At 47.7% G+C, this 17,053-nt stretch overlaps 1 protein-coding gene across 2 annotated transcripts in view; it reads right to left on the bottom strand.

The window, feature by feature from the left end:
• klf8 (Kruppel-like factor 8) overlaps window positions 1–17,053 on the bottom strand; it is a 59,833-nt gene that overhangs the window by 29,050 nt on the left and 13,730 nt on the right. Inside the window, exon 2 of one of the 2 annotated variants that reach the window (XM_035624116.2) lies at window positions 6,982–7,386. The exons of the other annotated variant lie outside the window; for it this stretch is intronic. Coding sequence (XP_035480009.2) covers window positions 6,982–7,386 — 405 coding nt within the window. The remainder of the gene's footprint in view (window positions 1–6,981; window positions 7,387–17,053) is intronic. 2 annotated transcript variants of the gene reach the window in all.

A 17,053-nucleotide genomic window follows, 5' to 3' on the forward strand; every position in this document is an offset into this window, starting at 1 on the left:
AAAGTCTCTCCAACTTTTGCTTGAGAGCCATAATTAGGCCGCAGAATGACCTTTGACCTCGTTCTGACACCGGGAAAAAAAGCAATAGTTAATTTGTATAAACCGGCCGTTTAATCTTCTCCTCTTTCTTTTCCTCCGTCCAAGCCGTCTTCTCACACTGGCCTTTTTCTCATATGTGCGTTTTTTGTTTTTTTTTTAAACTCTGGCAAAACTCTGCATGGCAGCGAGCAGCCAGTTAGCACAGCTAGCACCTGGTGACAGGTGTGTTTACAGCCCGTGTGTGTGTGCTTGTGTGGTTGTATGTGTGTGTGTATGTGTGTGTGTCACCGAAAAGAGGTTAAAAAAACACTGCGTTTACACTCGCTTGTCACGTTTAGACTCATTCAACCTCGCAGCACAGGAGGTCAATCCTACCGGCGGCCATCTTACTTTTCTTCAACTCCTCTCCCTCCACCAGGAAGTTCCCGGAACTGGACTAGATGTAATCAATCTTCAATCTTCTTCATGAATCAATTTTTTTAACAGCCTATGTTTTTTATACTGCTCCCTTTTCAAATGCTTCATGACCTTTAACTGTTTTTGTATTTGGGCTTTTTTTTTTTAACTTCAATGTATTTATTTGTCCATGTGGACATCACTGCTGATCGGAGCTGGAGCCGATAAATAACTGAAAATGAAATGAAAAAATGTCTCTAGTTCGAGCGTTGGTTGTGGGGATGTTCTTGCTTAATCGTCTTAAGTGACAGTAAACGGAATATATTTAGGTTTAAGTGTGACGATCGCGCAAAACAAGTGTTTGAAAACCCTCAGTCAACATCCACCCTCGATGCTGTGTTGATGATACACACGGCTCGCGTTAACGGGGATTATAATGGATATTCGAGCTAAGACAAGTGGTGTTACATTCGGTGGGATGTGAATTCCAGAAGGATCTGCTTCCTGGAGACTTTATCTTTGGACAGGAAACTCCACTCCCTCTGTTCGAGGGAGCTACAGAGGTGTGGTCAGCACACACACACACACACACAAACACACACACACACACACACACACACACACCCTCTGCTTAATGATGCCTTACGCAACACGACTCCACCCAGCCCCCACCCTCTACTAACCCAAACCACACCATGCCACAAACACAAATGCGCATACACACACCAGAGTGCCTCCTACCACTCCCCTCCCCCAGTCCCCTGCCCTCACAGCCTCATGTGAACATGCTAACGCAATACTGCTTTCTCATGTGAAAAGGGAGCTGTTTTCGGAACCTGTGGAATACTATTTGTCTGACAGCGGGTGGACACATCCACCTGTTCACTTCACGCCCTGCGTGCGTGACGTACAAAATAAGCCATCGTCTGAGACAAGGGGATAAAATTGATGAGCGAATCAGTGGAAACAGGAACCTTCGAAGACCCACGTAGATCTTTTCCCACTGCGACGCCCGACAGCAGATGGTTTGACTGCAATTTGAACTTTTTTTCTTCTGACTATTCAACGTTGAGTTGTTGATTGACTCTACTGTTAACTCTACTGCTTATTATCAATAAAAGAGGCCCAAGTATTGAGCCTTGGGGAACTCCAATAGTAATAGTGGCAGGCTTGGATATAGGTGCTGAATGAGACAAAGTTGTTTCTCGGAACTTATGTGTCCATAACAAAAAATAAAAGAATAGGACGAATAATAGAGGAGCACCGGATGAGCAGCTGATATTGTACGCGCATCGAAGCAAGCCTGATATTTTCCACAAAATCACTCAAATGTTCGACCTTGTTCAGACAAAATGTAAGGTGCGGTGACGCTTGATTACATATGTCGGAAAAGTGCAGCGTTCTCTCATGAGCACCGTGAATGACAGGCACACCAGCAGGGCCGGTGAAAACTTAACAATCCACTGGCCCACACCATTATTATCATCATTATCAGATATATCTGCTTATTAATCCAAGGTTAATAAGCAGTCCGGACAGTTATGTGCCACCAAAGAAATGATCCCCCCAAAACACTCATAAATGCAAGGACGACCACCTAAAGTGAGAACTCTCAATATGTCACTGACAAAGTACAACCGAAGATGATCTCCATTCGCCGGCTCAAGTAAAAATGTCACTGAATCAGGACAGATCACCACTACAAGCAAACAGAAACATCAAAACCTCCGCTGGCTCCACACGGCCACTGTCAGATCTCATACCCAAACGAACCTCACCTTGCCTACGAGAGCAATTCCTGCACGGCGTGGACTGAAGACACAAAGGTGTATGATTGAGAACGGCCTGCGTGCGTCTCACCTATTACCTTTACGTCATGTCAATCATGGATGACTTGTAGGCGTGTGGTGCGGCGTCACAAAACCCACTCAGCAGCGCATCAGTCCCCCTTTGCAGGATAATAAACACCTTCCACTGTTGCCATGCCTCCACCGTACAGGTCCTGCCAAGAGGCGGATGTTTGGTCTTTTTTCTCTCTACAGTTACAAAAGAAAAAAAGACGAGGCCCATGTCACTCAGCTTGACAGGTGAGCGAGCAAACCACAAACAAGCCTTTGTCACCATGGCTGACATTCCCCCCGGAGGCTCGTCCACGCTTTCCAGAGCTCAGGAACACTGATGAACATACCTGAGATGATCAGCGGCGTATACTAATTCTATATTTGAGGACTCCGCCGGGGCTGTGACGGAGTGTTACGAAATGAACCTGTTCTGCTTTTGATTTTGGCGTCTTTGTTCTGTCATTTCCAAGAAAAATCTCGCAACTTGCTCGGCAGTTTCTCCCCCCCAAAAAAAAGCGCAGAGGAGGACGGACCTGGACCGCGGCCCCGTCCTTATCTGAGCGTCCACGCCCTCTCTCCACCTTCCCCTCGTATCTCCCCCCTCCCTCCATCTGCATTCTGTCGTCGCGTCACCTCGGCACCAGATCCTCTCCGCTCTTTTCGCTCCCTATCTCCTCCTCCTCCCTCAGCGCTCTTCTTTGCACTTCCTCCAGCCGTCCAGCTGACAACACCCTTCCCCTCTTCGCTCGGCACGTAGGCCGGGTTAATGGTTTCTTTCTATACGGTGCCAGTGACTCTGACAGACCTTATCATTACTGCTCACACCCTTTATTTTACATACGCTCTTCTGTCTCTCAATAATAACTGGGTATTTGGACTGATACCTACACCTACTGTAGGCGTGGCGACAACAAACAACAACCACATTTTAAGTTATGAACGTTTCCTGGTGCCTTTCAAATCTTGTCTCAACATGTGTTATACTTCAACGTGAGCAATAAATACAATGGTTTTTTTTCCATTTGAATATTTTTCAGGCAGAAAGAAGTAATTTGTCCAAACGACATTCGTCCTAATCAGGGAACTAGGAAACCTGAGAGGAAGAAAACTTTCTTGTCATTTACTAAAGAGAAAAAACCTCTGGTGACCCTTTGGATTCATGGCAGGACCCACTGACAGGGCCTCAACCCCCAGGTTGAGAACCAGTGGTTTATCATTAACTTTTGTTAAAGACAAAAACGAAACAAAAATACTCGACTAGATTTTGAATTGTGACTGGACAAAAACATAATCCTGATTTTTCATTACAAGACGAATTAAATGAGCTCTATGCTTTAGTTTGCGTCATGGAAATATCAATGAATAAATGTGTACGGATTTTATGTAATTTAAAAAACGGTAATCACTGTTAAAAAAAACCTCAGTCATATATGCTGAAGCCAATTTACAGCAACTTTCAGCTGTAAAAGTTTAAATGTACTAATTGTTAATTGCTTTGGACAATCACAAGTAAATCCTAAATCATAATCAAACAAAAATTATATACAACCAATATATCAGAAATGTATTTGACCGGCACGGATATCTAGAAAAGATCCACAATTATGGCCTCGCATGAATGAATCCATCATGATTATCTGCTACGGATTGAAACGAAACTAATACTGAAGCAGAAAAAAGAGACAATTATCTGTCCAGAAACGATTTGCGACGCTCAAACACTCTGACACACGTGATGCATACAGTATGTCGGAGAAAGTAAAGTCATCATTTTAAACGTTCGCTGGTTCCGTGTGAATCATAACGCAGACCTACACGTTCCGGGGTCATTCGGGCGATGTGCACTTTGACCCCGGCAGGAGTTTCAGGAGAAGCCCTTTCTCCTCGAGGAGGATTCACGCGGCCCCTTGTCAAGGAACGCCGTGACCCCTGACCCGCTCGCTAGTTTGTTTTTCGCGGAGCTCGTTCTAACCGATCCGCTGCCTGAAAGTCAATCGGGATGGAAAACAAACAAAAGGTCAACTGCGCTGCTTGAAATGCAAAACCGCCAATGTCAACACACTGCGGCGGCGGCGGCGGCGAGCGAGCGGCGGCGAGCGAGCGGCGGCGAGCGCTTCCCTTTTCGCGAAGTGTATTGACTTTCTGCCACTCGTTCTGAAAGTCGCCGGTCGAGACGCCTCTGCCTGCTCGCTCGTGTTTGCCGACGTCACGCCGACGGCGTCACCTTTCTATATCCGGAGAAGCCAGAGGTCACCGGTTCACTGCCGCCGGGATCACAGAAGCTTTGCTCAAAGGCGCCTCAGCAGCGAGGCCTCACTCGGGGCTCCGTCCAGCACGCAGGAGCAGTGTGGACTTAAGCTGAAAAAGCCATTTGTGCGGATGAAGCCGCAGCGAGGCGACGGAGTCCTTCCTGATTAATGATTGTGGTTCGATTGGAACAGGCAGCAGGAGATTTGAGTTGACAAGAACCGAAAGCATCTGATGTCTCTCTTAACCTCCATCACGACCTTCACCGAACTCCTCCTCCTCCTCTTCCTCACTATAACGCCCCCCCCTTCACTCCGTCCGTCCGCTCATCTGACAGCGTTTCATCTTTTCCCTCTGCGCTCCACCAGCCTCCGTCGTCTCCACTCCGCTCGGTGTCCATCTTCCCCTCTGATCAGCATCCCTCTCCTCTCCATGACGGGAAACCTTCTTGCATCTACTATGAATCATTTTTCTATAAATAAAAACTCTCGCTGAGTTCTGAGCGGCGCGATGGATCCTCTCGAGACGTCAGAGGGACCTGGGTTGGGACCGGGTTCCACAGAGTCTTTCACAGACTAGCAATTTCATATCTCAATAATGCAGCTATAAATCCATCTTCTTCACACTCTGGTGCGCAAAGGCAAAAAAGCCGGAGCTAATTATGTGTTGTTGTTGTTTTGAAATGCTTCGTCTGTCTCTTCAGAAACCGATTCACATTAAAATCAGTGTAGAGAAAGATGAGGAACACATGACTAGATTGAATTCATTCCAGTGTTTCTGATCTGAATCTGAGGTTCTGGTTCGAGAAACCCGTGAAAAGATTCCATCAAGAAACCCAACGTGTGAGGCAGAACAACAGTCTCAGTCGATCTTTTCGTAGAAGTCAAAACTTGAGGTTTTCTTTCTCCCACAACGTTTTCACATCGCTACTAAACCTCGGGACCTGCAGGAATCTGAAAGAAGAGTCAGAACCGAAAACAATGCTGATCTGACGAATCGAACGCAAAGACGGCGTTTCAGGAACGAAAGGTGGACCTAAGTTGAAACGTCACCTGGGGCCTGGCACTTCTTTATCAACTCAAACGTAACGTGATCTCCGGATGTTTACCATCACCGGTCTCACGATTCCATTCAATTACGATTATACTGTCGACGATTGGATTTCACGACGCGATGCATCCTCCCTTTCCGACATCACTGCACATCACGTCCACGTTTCAATCCATGAATCTAAGCGGTCAGATAGATACGAACTCCCTTTTATACGCTGGTCCTATACGACGGTCTCCGTGTTGTTATTTCGTATAATCGATACGGCACAGGCGTAACAATAAACGCCCGGTTACAGCATCAATTCTTGGCCGCGCTGGGTCATATTTTTCTTTGGCAGTTTCTACTACCAGGAAGTAACTTTGAACTCTAAAACTTTACTGTCCAAAATCAACAAGTAACGGCAGTAGGCCATAATCGACTATGGTCCTCACTTGCATCCTCCACGTCCGCATCCATCACTCAGATCAGTCGGACAGAAGTGTCTGGACCCCTTCGCACCAACCACTGACATCCCGGCTCAGCGACACTGTTGTTTTTTTTTAAACTTGATTAATAAGAATCATGAAAGGATTCTTATTCCAGATATTTGCACCTTTTCCATCTCGCGTCTGTCGTCTGTCGCCTGTGATGACGCGGGGAAAAACGGCCGGTTGTGAACAAGCCAATAGTTTCAGTAAACTGTGATGGACACTTCAAACGGTGATGAATGAATAACTCTAGCTTCACTTTTCGTCTTTTCAATGAGTCCGGCTAAAGCTGCTTTTGGGGCCGGATATGTTTCCCGCACTTTTCCGGAGGCGCTCTATGTGAGAACGCAAACTTTTCCGGAAAACGTCAGGGGTCGGAACCCAATCCGAGAAACCGAGGAGGAAAATCCCAGCGAGAACCGCTGACAGTTCCGGAAATGCTCCTGCGGCGGTGAGCGCGTCTGAGTCGGACCGTCTCCTGCCGCGCTCGTCACGAGAGGCAGGCCGACTCCGGAAAAAATTGGACAATTTCACGGACGTTTTCATGCGACGACGCCCGTTATTGTAACAGACAGAGGCAACGCAGTGATCTGCCTCCGGCGCGGTGAACTGTGAGGTACAAGGAGTGTTGGTGTGTAAACGGAGGCCGCGGCTCTGCCTCACATGCTGGTTTCCAGGTGACTGAAGAATCGCATTAATAACAGTTGGCGACTGACTCGTGTGCCGAGAATGAACTTTCCGCGGGAAATCCTGTCGGATTCAGATCCGGGCGTGAACTCAGGACGCGATCGGACGTGACCTGCCAACCTGACGATCATCCGTCCGTCCGTCCGTCCGTCAACCCCCTCGCCCCACGGATCCCACAAACCCTTTTGAATCAATCAGCCAATCACCTCCATCCGTCCCCTGCCCGCCCCCCGCCCCCCCCTCCTCCTCACCGTGCACTCCATCTCCTCTGGCTCGGGTTTGATCTGTACAGGAGGCATGTCTGTCGTCGTCGTCTCCTCCTCCTCCTCCTCCTCCTCTTCCACCTCCTCCTTCCCTTTCTCTTTCTTCTTCTTCTTCTTCTTCCTCACAGACTTGGTCGCCACCTCCTCTCGCTCCTCCTCGCCCGAGTCCTCCTCCTCCTCCTTGGGCAGCCGAGGCCTGGTCAGCGGCTCCTCCTCCTTCTCTTCCTGGACTGCAGGTGGCAGAGGTGATGACGACGGCGGCGGCTGTTGTTGTTGTTGTTGTTGTTGTTGTTGTTGTTGTCGTTTTCGGGTCAGGGGGATCTGCCTGGCCGGGCTCCTCTGCTTCTTCTGGGCGCCGACGGCATTCTTCTTCTGCTTAGGACTCAACTGGCACTGAGGAAGGGAAGAAGAAGAAGAGACAGGTGAGGAAGGAGGAGATCGGAGATGAAGAGTGGAAGGAAGGGGGGGGGGGGTTGAGGAAGGGAGGAGAGGAGGTGATAAAGGGGGGTAGTTGAGGAGGGGGGAAATGGGGGGGTGGGGTTGAAGTGGCAGAGAAGGGAAGGAGGGGGAGGAAAGGATGAAAACAAGGTATTTAAAAAAGAAAAAACTTCCAGGAAAAGTGGGGGGGGGGGTTTGAAGACCAATTTGGTGAAGAAGGAAGGAACAGGGGAAGAGGAAAAAGAGAGAAGAGGAAGAGGAAGAGAGGGGTAGGACGACAGGTAGGAGAGGAGCGCAAGTTCTCGAGATAAGACGCGTTACCTCTCTTCTAGAAGCAACGCCCCCCCACACCCCCCAGCTCTGGAAGAGTCTGCCAGAGGGTCGTGGTGGTGGGGAGAAGAAACACACACACACACACACACACGAAGATAGAAATGTGAAGAGAGAGAGGAGGACGAGAGACAAAGGCCTGATCCTGACGCCGCTACTGAGGGAATGAGAGCGAAAGAGAAATAACAGAGAGAGAGAGAGAGAGAGCGAGCAGGGAGGAGTAGCCGTGAACTGACCCCTCCCTCCCTTTCAGTGGCAGGCAGGCGGACACACCCTTTTCTGGATGCCGAGCAAAAGACACACACACACACACACACACACACACACACACACACACACATGTAGAGAGAGAGAGAGAGAGAGAGAGAGAGAGAGGTGTGGGGAATGCCATAGAAGAGGGACTCAACACACACACACACACACACACACACACACACACACACACACACCCTTTTCTCTTCTTCTCTGTCTCCATTTTCTCTCCGTGTCCACTTCCTGCCTCGCTCACCCACTTTCTGCCATTTCTGCCAAATTTTACGACACAAAATGAAACGCGTGAAAGGGGAAACTTGGTCTCACAGCTGTTCCTCGGACCCCCGTCCCGCGTGACGGGACCTGAATGTTTAGCGAGGCGAGTGCGAACGTCGTACGAACCCGGGTTGTGGTACCGACACCAGAAATATAGCAGGTTATCGACGCTGGTCTCGACACTTCAGTTCGACGGGGGGTCATCGGGTTGACATTTCTTTTCACTGGACGAAAGAAATGAACGTTTTCCGTCTTCAAATACCCAAATGGTTTTTACGGAAATTAGGCAAAAATTGAGATTTGGATAAGAGAGAACAAGCGAAGGAAGAGTATGAATCTGAAAAACTGAAAAGAGGGTTTAAGTTCGACACACGGCAAGTTATAAGAAATATGAAGAAAAAAGAAGCGTATAGATAATAAGGTTAAAATTCAGGGCTGGTTTTGGGTCTTGATCAGCATTGGTTCATCACTTCCCGATCAATAAACACATAAGAGAGATTAGATCATCATTAACGGAGACCGCAGTGAGGTTTAATAACGTGATGATGAAAGTCGGGAACTTCATCGTCGATCATCATAAAAATCCTCTGATTCTTTTACGTTCTGAGATTCCTGCATCGTGACGTCTTCACATTTCTTCATTTGCTTGACAAACTGTGCGAATGCTGGAAATATTGAAAATAATCAACATTTTAAAAAGAGGAAAAGAAGCAAATTCTCATGTATTTCGTTTTGGTTTGTAAAACGATTAATCAAATTCAAAATATATATATATATATACTTACATATACATAAATTTTGATGATCTTCTTCAATGCTAAAGTCTCTCATTGTTTATTAAATTAAAATCAAAATCTTTTGATTGTTTGTCTGAAAAACTTTGACGTTGTTGTTGTTAGGAAATGAAAAGTTCTCAGAATCCTGCGACAAATGACAAACAGTCTAAATGCCGAAAATATTGAAAACAATTACAAAATTTAGAAACAGTAAAAAAAAAGCAAAAAACCAGGGAAAACGTTTTGTTTGTAAAAATTATCCTTTTCTTTTAATAATTATTTCATGCTGAAGATCTAAGTCTCACAACGCTTGCTTCAATTTAAACTTCCACCGTTCCTATGGCAACACGCGCCGCCTCATCCTCCTCCACAGTGTAATCTGTCTAACCACTGATTCACACGAGTGAGGAAGTTGTAAAAAAAAAAAATACGACTTCCTCTGCAGGTCTTTCTTCTTCTTCTTTCTTTTTCGTTTTTCTTCCCTGCTGAGCTCAGCCGGCGACGTTTCCTCTAGATTCTTTCTTTTTCTTTGTGGTTTTAAAACAAATTCAGATTTTGTGACCGGAAGCGATCAAACACAAACGGAAAGATTAATATTGTTGTTTAGCCAAATTATGATGATGATGATAAAGATGCTGATCAGTCTCACAGATCAATACTTTTGCAGTTTCCCACTTTGTTTTACACATTAAAAAAAAACAATATCTGGGAGTGCTAGCTGTAAAATATGGCTATGTCTATTCACCCTGACAAAATGTGAATCTCACAACATTTGTTACGGTAAAAAAAAAATGGGGAAAATATACAAATAACATTCATAATAATTAATATAATTATTATAATAAGATATATTTGTGCAGGACTTTTCTTAACAACGACACATGTGCTTCACAAAAAAAATGAAATCCAAACAAATGAAAGGTTTTTTTAAGAAGGAAAAAATTAGTTTTAAATATAAAAGTGTATATTTTTTATCAGTTTTTGAGTATTAAAAGCAAAAATACTCAAGTGTCTCTCAGGAATATTCATCAATTGACGTGTTGAAGCAGCATTTCAATGATGTGTACATTGAAAGATCTACTTAATATTAATTCTGCAGGTAAAAAAAAAAGAAGAAGCAGCAGAGACAATATTTAACATCTAACATAAAGTCATATCTGTGATGAGGCGTTTCTCTCTCTGGTGTTTTCCGCTTTAGGGGAATCATCATCATAATAATAATAATAATAATAATGGTTATAAAAAAAAGAAGGAGCAGCTGTGTGATGTTGTAGTAATAAAATGTCGTTCTGTCTGCAGCAGTTATTTTAAACCACACGTTTCAATTGTTCGATTTTTTTTTTTTTTTCATGAACGAGCTCGCCGATTACTCCTGAGGGGGTTTCAGAGTGAACGTGTCGACAGCGAGTTTTCGTTCAAAGTGGCAAAAGATGAGAAATGGGCAAAAAGGAAAAGGAAAAGTAAAACCAACGAGAGCATTTGTTCAGAGTGTCTCTGTTCTGTCGACGGAGGCCGCGTGCCGCTCGCTGGGCAGGCCGACATGTGACCCGGCTCCAGTGGATTCCACGGTGGGGTGGGGCCTCAGCCAATCAGCCTGGGTGTGGCTGCAGGCACCCCCCCCCCCACACACACACACACACACACACACTGGAATGCTCAGTCCCATTGTGCGAGGACAGAGCCCCCTCTGTGTGTCTAAACAAAGGTAACGGCAGCTCGATGCCACACCTTCCCCCCACCTACCCCCTCAAACTGGCAACCCCACACATCGCACTCCGTCGCCCGATGCATTCTACAAAAGTACGCGGCTCAGGGGGGAACGCAGGAGGGGGACGGCTAAATTAATCGACGACTGTGTTGATAATCGACGAATCGGTTCAAGTAGTTTTTATGGGGGAAAAAAAAAGTCTTAATTCTCCGATTTCAGCTTCTTGCATGTGACCATTTCCTGGTTTCTTTGCTCCTCTGCGACAGTGAGCTGAATTTCTTTGGCGTGTGGAGAAAGAAACAATAACATCTTGGGTTTTTTTGGGGGAAACACGATCGTCATTTTTCGACATTTTATGAACCAAACAACTGATCGATGGGTCGATTGTGAAATGGATCGTCGGTTGCGGCCCCTAGCTGGCAGGACAAGTTGCGGAGCTACATCGGTGGACGTTTTCGCGTTCTCACATCACGTGTTTGGCAACTGCTGGATTTCACCGCTTGACATCGTCGTCATTTCCCGAAAGCCTCAGCTTCTGTCCGTCAGGAGACTGGATCGCAGGCCCCGGGGCCTTTTCACACTAAAACAACATTTCGTAAAAGTTGAAAACTTTGGCCACATAGACACATATAGAGGTAAAGACACGTGACTGTACGAGTACAGAGGAAACAGGAAATGATGCAAATTACAAACGCATGAGTGAAAAATCGTTCTCATCTTTGTCATTAGGTCAAAGTCCATCCCCCCCCCCCCAGCGTGATAAATCGGATTTCTGCGGCCCCTTCAGACGGGGACGCCACTCGAAAGCGCTTTTCCCGGTGGAAGCCGCCGAACTGTTTCCATCTCCCAGGTCGGTGCCAGGCGAGGATTTGTTATCGTCTGATGAGAAGAGCTGAAGGGCGAGGAACAGAAAAACTCCACGGGCGGCTTCGAGCCAAACACACTGAAATGTAATCAAATCCTCCAGATTCAAACGTTTTCCCCCTGGAAGATGACTTGCTCGTCCTTCTCAGGGTTCTTGACGGCCTGACGGTGTTTCCACGCGCGTGCACAGAGACGAGCAGGAAATCTGCGCACGGGGGCGTTTTTGTGCGTTGGAGGGGGCTCGCGCGCCGCAGACAGACCTCGATCGAACGGGATTTGCCTCGTAATTCTTTGGGTGTTTGTTTTAACCGAACGTGGAGCTGCGGGCGGCGGCGGCGGCGGCGGCTGGGTGGAGTTCAGCGCTGCAGGATAGTGCAGACAAGCACCAGTGAGTGAGCAACAAATCACACACACACACACACACAGAAAGAGAGAGAGAGGGAGAGAAAAAAGAAAAGAGGTCTTAAGCCGTCTGGACTTTTTCTGGAGTTTGTGCTGCAGCTCACGAACCACACCCGTCGTGCCGCGGAGGGAAGCAAAACACGGAGAATCGGGTTGGGTTTTTTTTTTTGTGTGGTGCAAATCCTCCTTGATCCGCATCTGCTGGGAGACGAGGCAGCGGAGGGGAAGGAGTTACAGTGACGGGGTCGAGAGTGTGCGTGTGCGTGTGTGCCTGTGTGTGTGCGTGTGTGTGTGTATGTGTGTGCGTGTGTGTGTGTGTGTGTGTGTGGACCAGCACTAACGAGTAGTGATATGTGACTGTGTATATGCGCATGTTGTGCTTGTAAACGAGAAGTGACAAGACTGTGTGTGTGTGTGTGTGTGTGTGTGTGTGTGTGTGTGTGTGTGTGTGTGTGTGTGTGTGTGAGAGAGCCCCCCCCCACTGTGGAGTTCCAGGAAGAGAAAAAAAAAAGGGTGGGGTGGGTGTGACCCTGTCAGCCTCTGATCCCACCACAGGAAGTCGGGCTGGGGTGGGGTGGGAGGTGTGGGGGGGTGGGGGGGTTTAGAGAGCGACGAGGAGGGACTGAGAAAAGACAGACAGAAGTTTTTTTGGGACTCAAACAGAGTCACCGCCGAGTCGAGAAAAACGGCGGATCCAGAAACAATATGTCCGTCCTGTAGCCGACAGTGGGCGGAGCCAAGGTGGAGTCAATTTTAGTCAATCAATCGACTGGAAATTGAGAAAAACATTTGCTAGGTCCGGTATCCTTATTTCATCGTCTGTTTTGTTTTTCAATATATAATAAATCAAATTGTCATAATCATCAATAGATGGATGAATGATACAAATAATCCTTAGTGACAGACCCGCACATCACGACGTCTTCTTCAATACAGCGCGATGTTCATTTTGTACATCATTGGTCCGACTTAGAGAAGAGTGGACGATACAGCACCGTGTACATTGGAGCGTGGATGCGGCGTGATTGACAGCTGGTGCCGTCCAATCGGGATGCATGGTCGCGGGTGTAGGTGGGCGCGCAGTGGACGAGCTCTCAGTCAGACCCACACCTCCCATCCTATACGTCTGGTGGCGAAGAAACCAACATGGCGCTGGCCAAAAACACGAGGCGGCTGACGCGGCCGTGGGTTTAAAACACGACGCGATCGGCGACGCGCGACGTCACTTTGTTCAAAGTGAAACGAGCTGGTTTCCTTTGAAGCCTCCGACGCGTACATTTTGAAAAGAACTCGTCAACGCACGCGTTCCGTCGTCTCCGTTCCTCTGCACCAAAATGATCATTTCAAAGCTGCGACTCTGAGCAGCTGAGACCATGTACACGATGGAATATGTTGATGATGATGATGATGATTGGGTTATTGCCAAAGAACTTGACATCCGCACGTTGAGATCACTTTTTTCCCCCCACAAATCAAATTCCAAACGGCGCGTTCACGAAAAAAAGGGAACGTGGACAAATTGTTTGTCTCGGCCGTCTTCCGACGTACAATCAGCAGATTAGTAGATAACGTCGCAGCCTTATTTGAATCCACTACTACGTTTAATGGAGCAAAATCGAGTGTGAAATAAAATTAAAAAAGGTTATTTTTTATAGTGCGTGTAAGTGTGTGTGAGAGAGAGAGAGAGAGAGAGAGAGGGTGGGACAGAGAGACTATCTGGGTCAACGCTCTCCTCTCTGTCACTGCTCCGCTGCCTCTCTCCAAAGCCCCCGGCCCTGTGTGTGTGTGTGTGTGTGTGTGTGTGTGTGTGTGTGTGTGTGTGTGTGTGTGCGTGCGTGTGTTTTGGGTGGGGGGCGGGGGATTGCCCCAGTCAGCCATACTCATGTTCATGCCCACCACAGGGTCCACACACACACACACACACACACACACACACACACACACACACACACACACACACACACACACACACACACACACACACACACACACACACACACACACACACACACACACACACACACACACACACCCAGTATTTTTTGGGATATTAGTGGGATTTGTCTGGAGAGAGATGTCAGCCGGTCGGCGAGCGGCGGGACCAGGAAACAAAGAGCTGAATCCATTTTTGCCATTTTTACGATCAGCATCTTAAACTTTTGTTAACGTGCATCGCACCCAAACCGAGATAATACTAAAGAACATAGCAAAGTGTTCAGTGAAACGTCTTCCTCTCAACTCTGACCCCGGCGCCACGGGAAAATCACTTTGCTCGGCCTCGTGCTCTCTACCGCTGGAAACTGCTGGCGACCAGGAGACAAACTGGAGGATGTGACCAACACACACCCGTCGGCCATTTACGTTCACTGGTTCGTGTGCAGGTCAGGAAGGTGTGTGTGTGTGTGTGTGTGTGTGGGCTTCTGAGTGCAGAGTCTTGGCCAAATCAAACATGGCTGACGTACTTGAGCAGTGTCGTCTCACCTGAGACTTTATTATGAGCCCGGACTAAATTTGAATTTAGTTTAATGAAGAGAAGAGAAGAGGAGAGGAGAGAAGAGAAGTCAGGAAGGTCAGTTCCCATTGGTGAGTCCAAACATTGTACAACTCTTGTAACTGGAGTCCTTGACGCACACGCACACACACACACACACACACACACACACACACACACACACACACACACACACACACACACACACACACACACACACACACACACACACACACACACACACACACACACACACACACACACACACACACACACACTCCTCCCTATATGGACTTGGCTTAGAGAAGCCAGAGGACCCTCTCATGGGGAAGGAGGTTACGAAGGAGAACCCAAAGTCAGAGTGTGTGTGTGTGTGTGAGTTTGTGTGTGTGTGTGTGTGTGTGTGTGTGTGTGTGTGTGTGTGTGTGTGTGTGTGTGTGTGTCGAGAGAGAGAGAGATATCAGGGTTTGCCCTTCGTTCATACACACATACATCTGCGTCTGTCTCATGTCTCTCATTTCGCCTCCTGACCTCCCTTACTTTCTGTTTCTCGGTGTGTGTGTGTGTGTGTGTGTGTGTGTGTGTGTGTGCAGAGAAGAAAGGGTGGAGCCTGGTTAATGAGTGACAGAGATGAGGCAGGCAGGCAGTTGGGCGTTCCTTGGGCCGGTTGGGTGTTTCAGGGCCAAGGCCGCTCGAAACCTGTTTGATTTCAAGAAGGACGGAAACGCCGATCGTTCTTAAAAGCCCCGACATTCAGAATGTTTTCAAGCTCAACTGTCGAGGAACTCTGTCAGGACGTCCTGTTTTTATCACTTCAGGAACGAGAAACCAACTGATAAAGTAGGCATCAGGGATACAAGCATGTTGGAAAAACAATTCAGGGTTCCCACCTAAGGTCATACGTCAACCTTAGATATAAAAACGGACGCATAGTCGCCAGGCCAGCAAACGTGATGATGATGATGATCATGACGGTTGGATTAAGATCCTATGAGGACGGAGATGTGAAGAAAATGGAGGCGGGAGGAGGCAAGAGGAACGGGGAGGATCGGGAGGAGATGACGGGGACGATGTGACGGGGAAAAGGCCCAAAACGTCAGTGTGGAAGGACGGAGCGGAAGTTTTCTCTCAGCCTCTCTTCTTCACAGCTGTGACCTTACATGTCAACGTCTTCCTCCTCCTCCTCCTCCTCCTCCTCCTCTCTCCATCCCCTCTTCACACCCGCCTCACGGTCCGTTACCGTCCAATCTCGGTTCTGCTTTTAAATCTCGGACACACAAACTGCACACAGGAAGCGCACGCAAGGCCTGACGTAAACAAACCAGAGGTCATCTTTCACGTCACTTCTCCTTTCCGTGAATATTCATACACTCAACTCATTTCCTCCTTGCAGAAGTCGTGCAGGCGGCCGCACAGAAACAACAGAAACAACCGTATTTCAGCGCCATCGGCTTTTTATAACAACGCACGAGTCCTAATATTCGACCCGTCCCGGGCCCAGTCAATCCTCGGCTCCTTCACTTCCCACCGCTGCCTCTTAGTAGGACGCGCCGCGCATTGTCCCGTTTCTCCTGGAGGTCTCACGAACGGCCGGACCACGACGTCACATCGCATTTGCATTGACTTGACACTTTTAAAGCCTTTTCAATGCTTGTGTTTGACTTCACTGATCCAAGATCCATGAATCATTCCCCCGGGATACTGTTGAAATTGTCACGCACCCCCCCAAAAAAAAAAAACCACACCCCATCACACAATGTTAAAGAAAGTGATTCATATAATTCCTGGATCCGCCCCCACGCCAACATTTTATGGATTCTCTCTTGTCCCGTCCTGCCACCGAGTTTCCCCGGGGGGGGGGGGGGAATCTGCTCCGTAGACTTTGTGTAATCCTGTAGACGAACCAACAAACCAACAAACACACAGGGGTGAACACATAAACCTCTGCGACAGAGATGATAAGTAAATGAATCAATTATGTCATCGAAGAGCCGCATATTGATCCGCTCGGATCCTCGTACCCTTGCACACACACACACGCACACGCACACACACACGCACACGCACGCACACACACACACACACACGCATATCGACAACAGACACGTCTGTTTAGTCAAAGTGGCTAAAGAACAACATCATTTGGTCTCTGCGAGCAGAAATGAAGTGCGTGTTCATTTGCATACACACACACACACACACACACACACACACACACACACACACACACACACACACACACACACACACACACACACACACACACACACACACACACACACACACACACACACACACACACACACACACACACACACACTCATCTAATCTAACCCCCGAGCTCGGATCGAAGTGCAAAAGAAAGTCAAAACAGCAGCTGACGACTGGCCGTCGGGGGTCCGACATTGACCAACCAGAGGTGTTTACTGGCCACGGAGTGTGTGTGTGTGTGTGGGGGGGGGGGGGGTCAAAGGTCGCTGCTGTTGCATGATACTGTCCGCCTCGCAGGGGCAGATGGGGAGA

This window comes from Scophthalmus maximus, chromosome 2, assembly GCF_022379125.1.
Source record: "Scophthalmus maximus strain ysfricsl-2021 chromosome 2, ASM2237912v1, whole genome shotgun sequence".
Classification (NCBI taxonomy): domain Eukaryota; kingdom Metazoa; phylum Chordata; class Actinopteri; order Pleuronectiformes; family Scophthalmidae; genus Scophthalmus; species Scophthalmus maximus.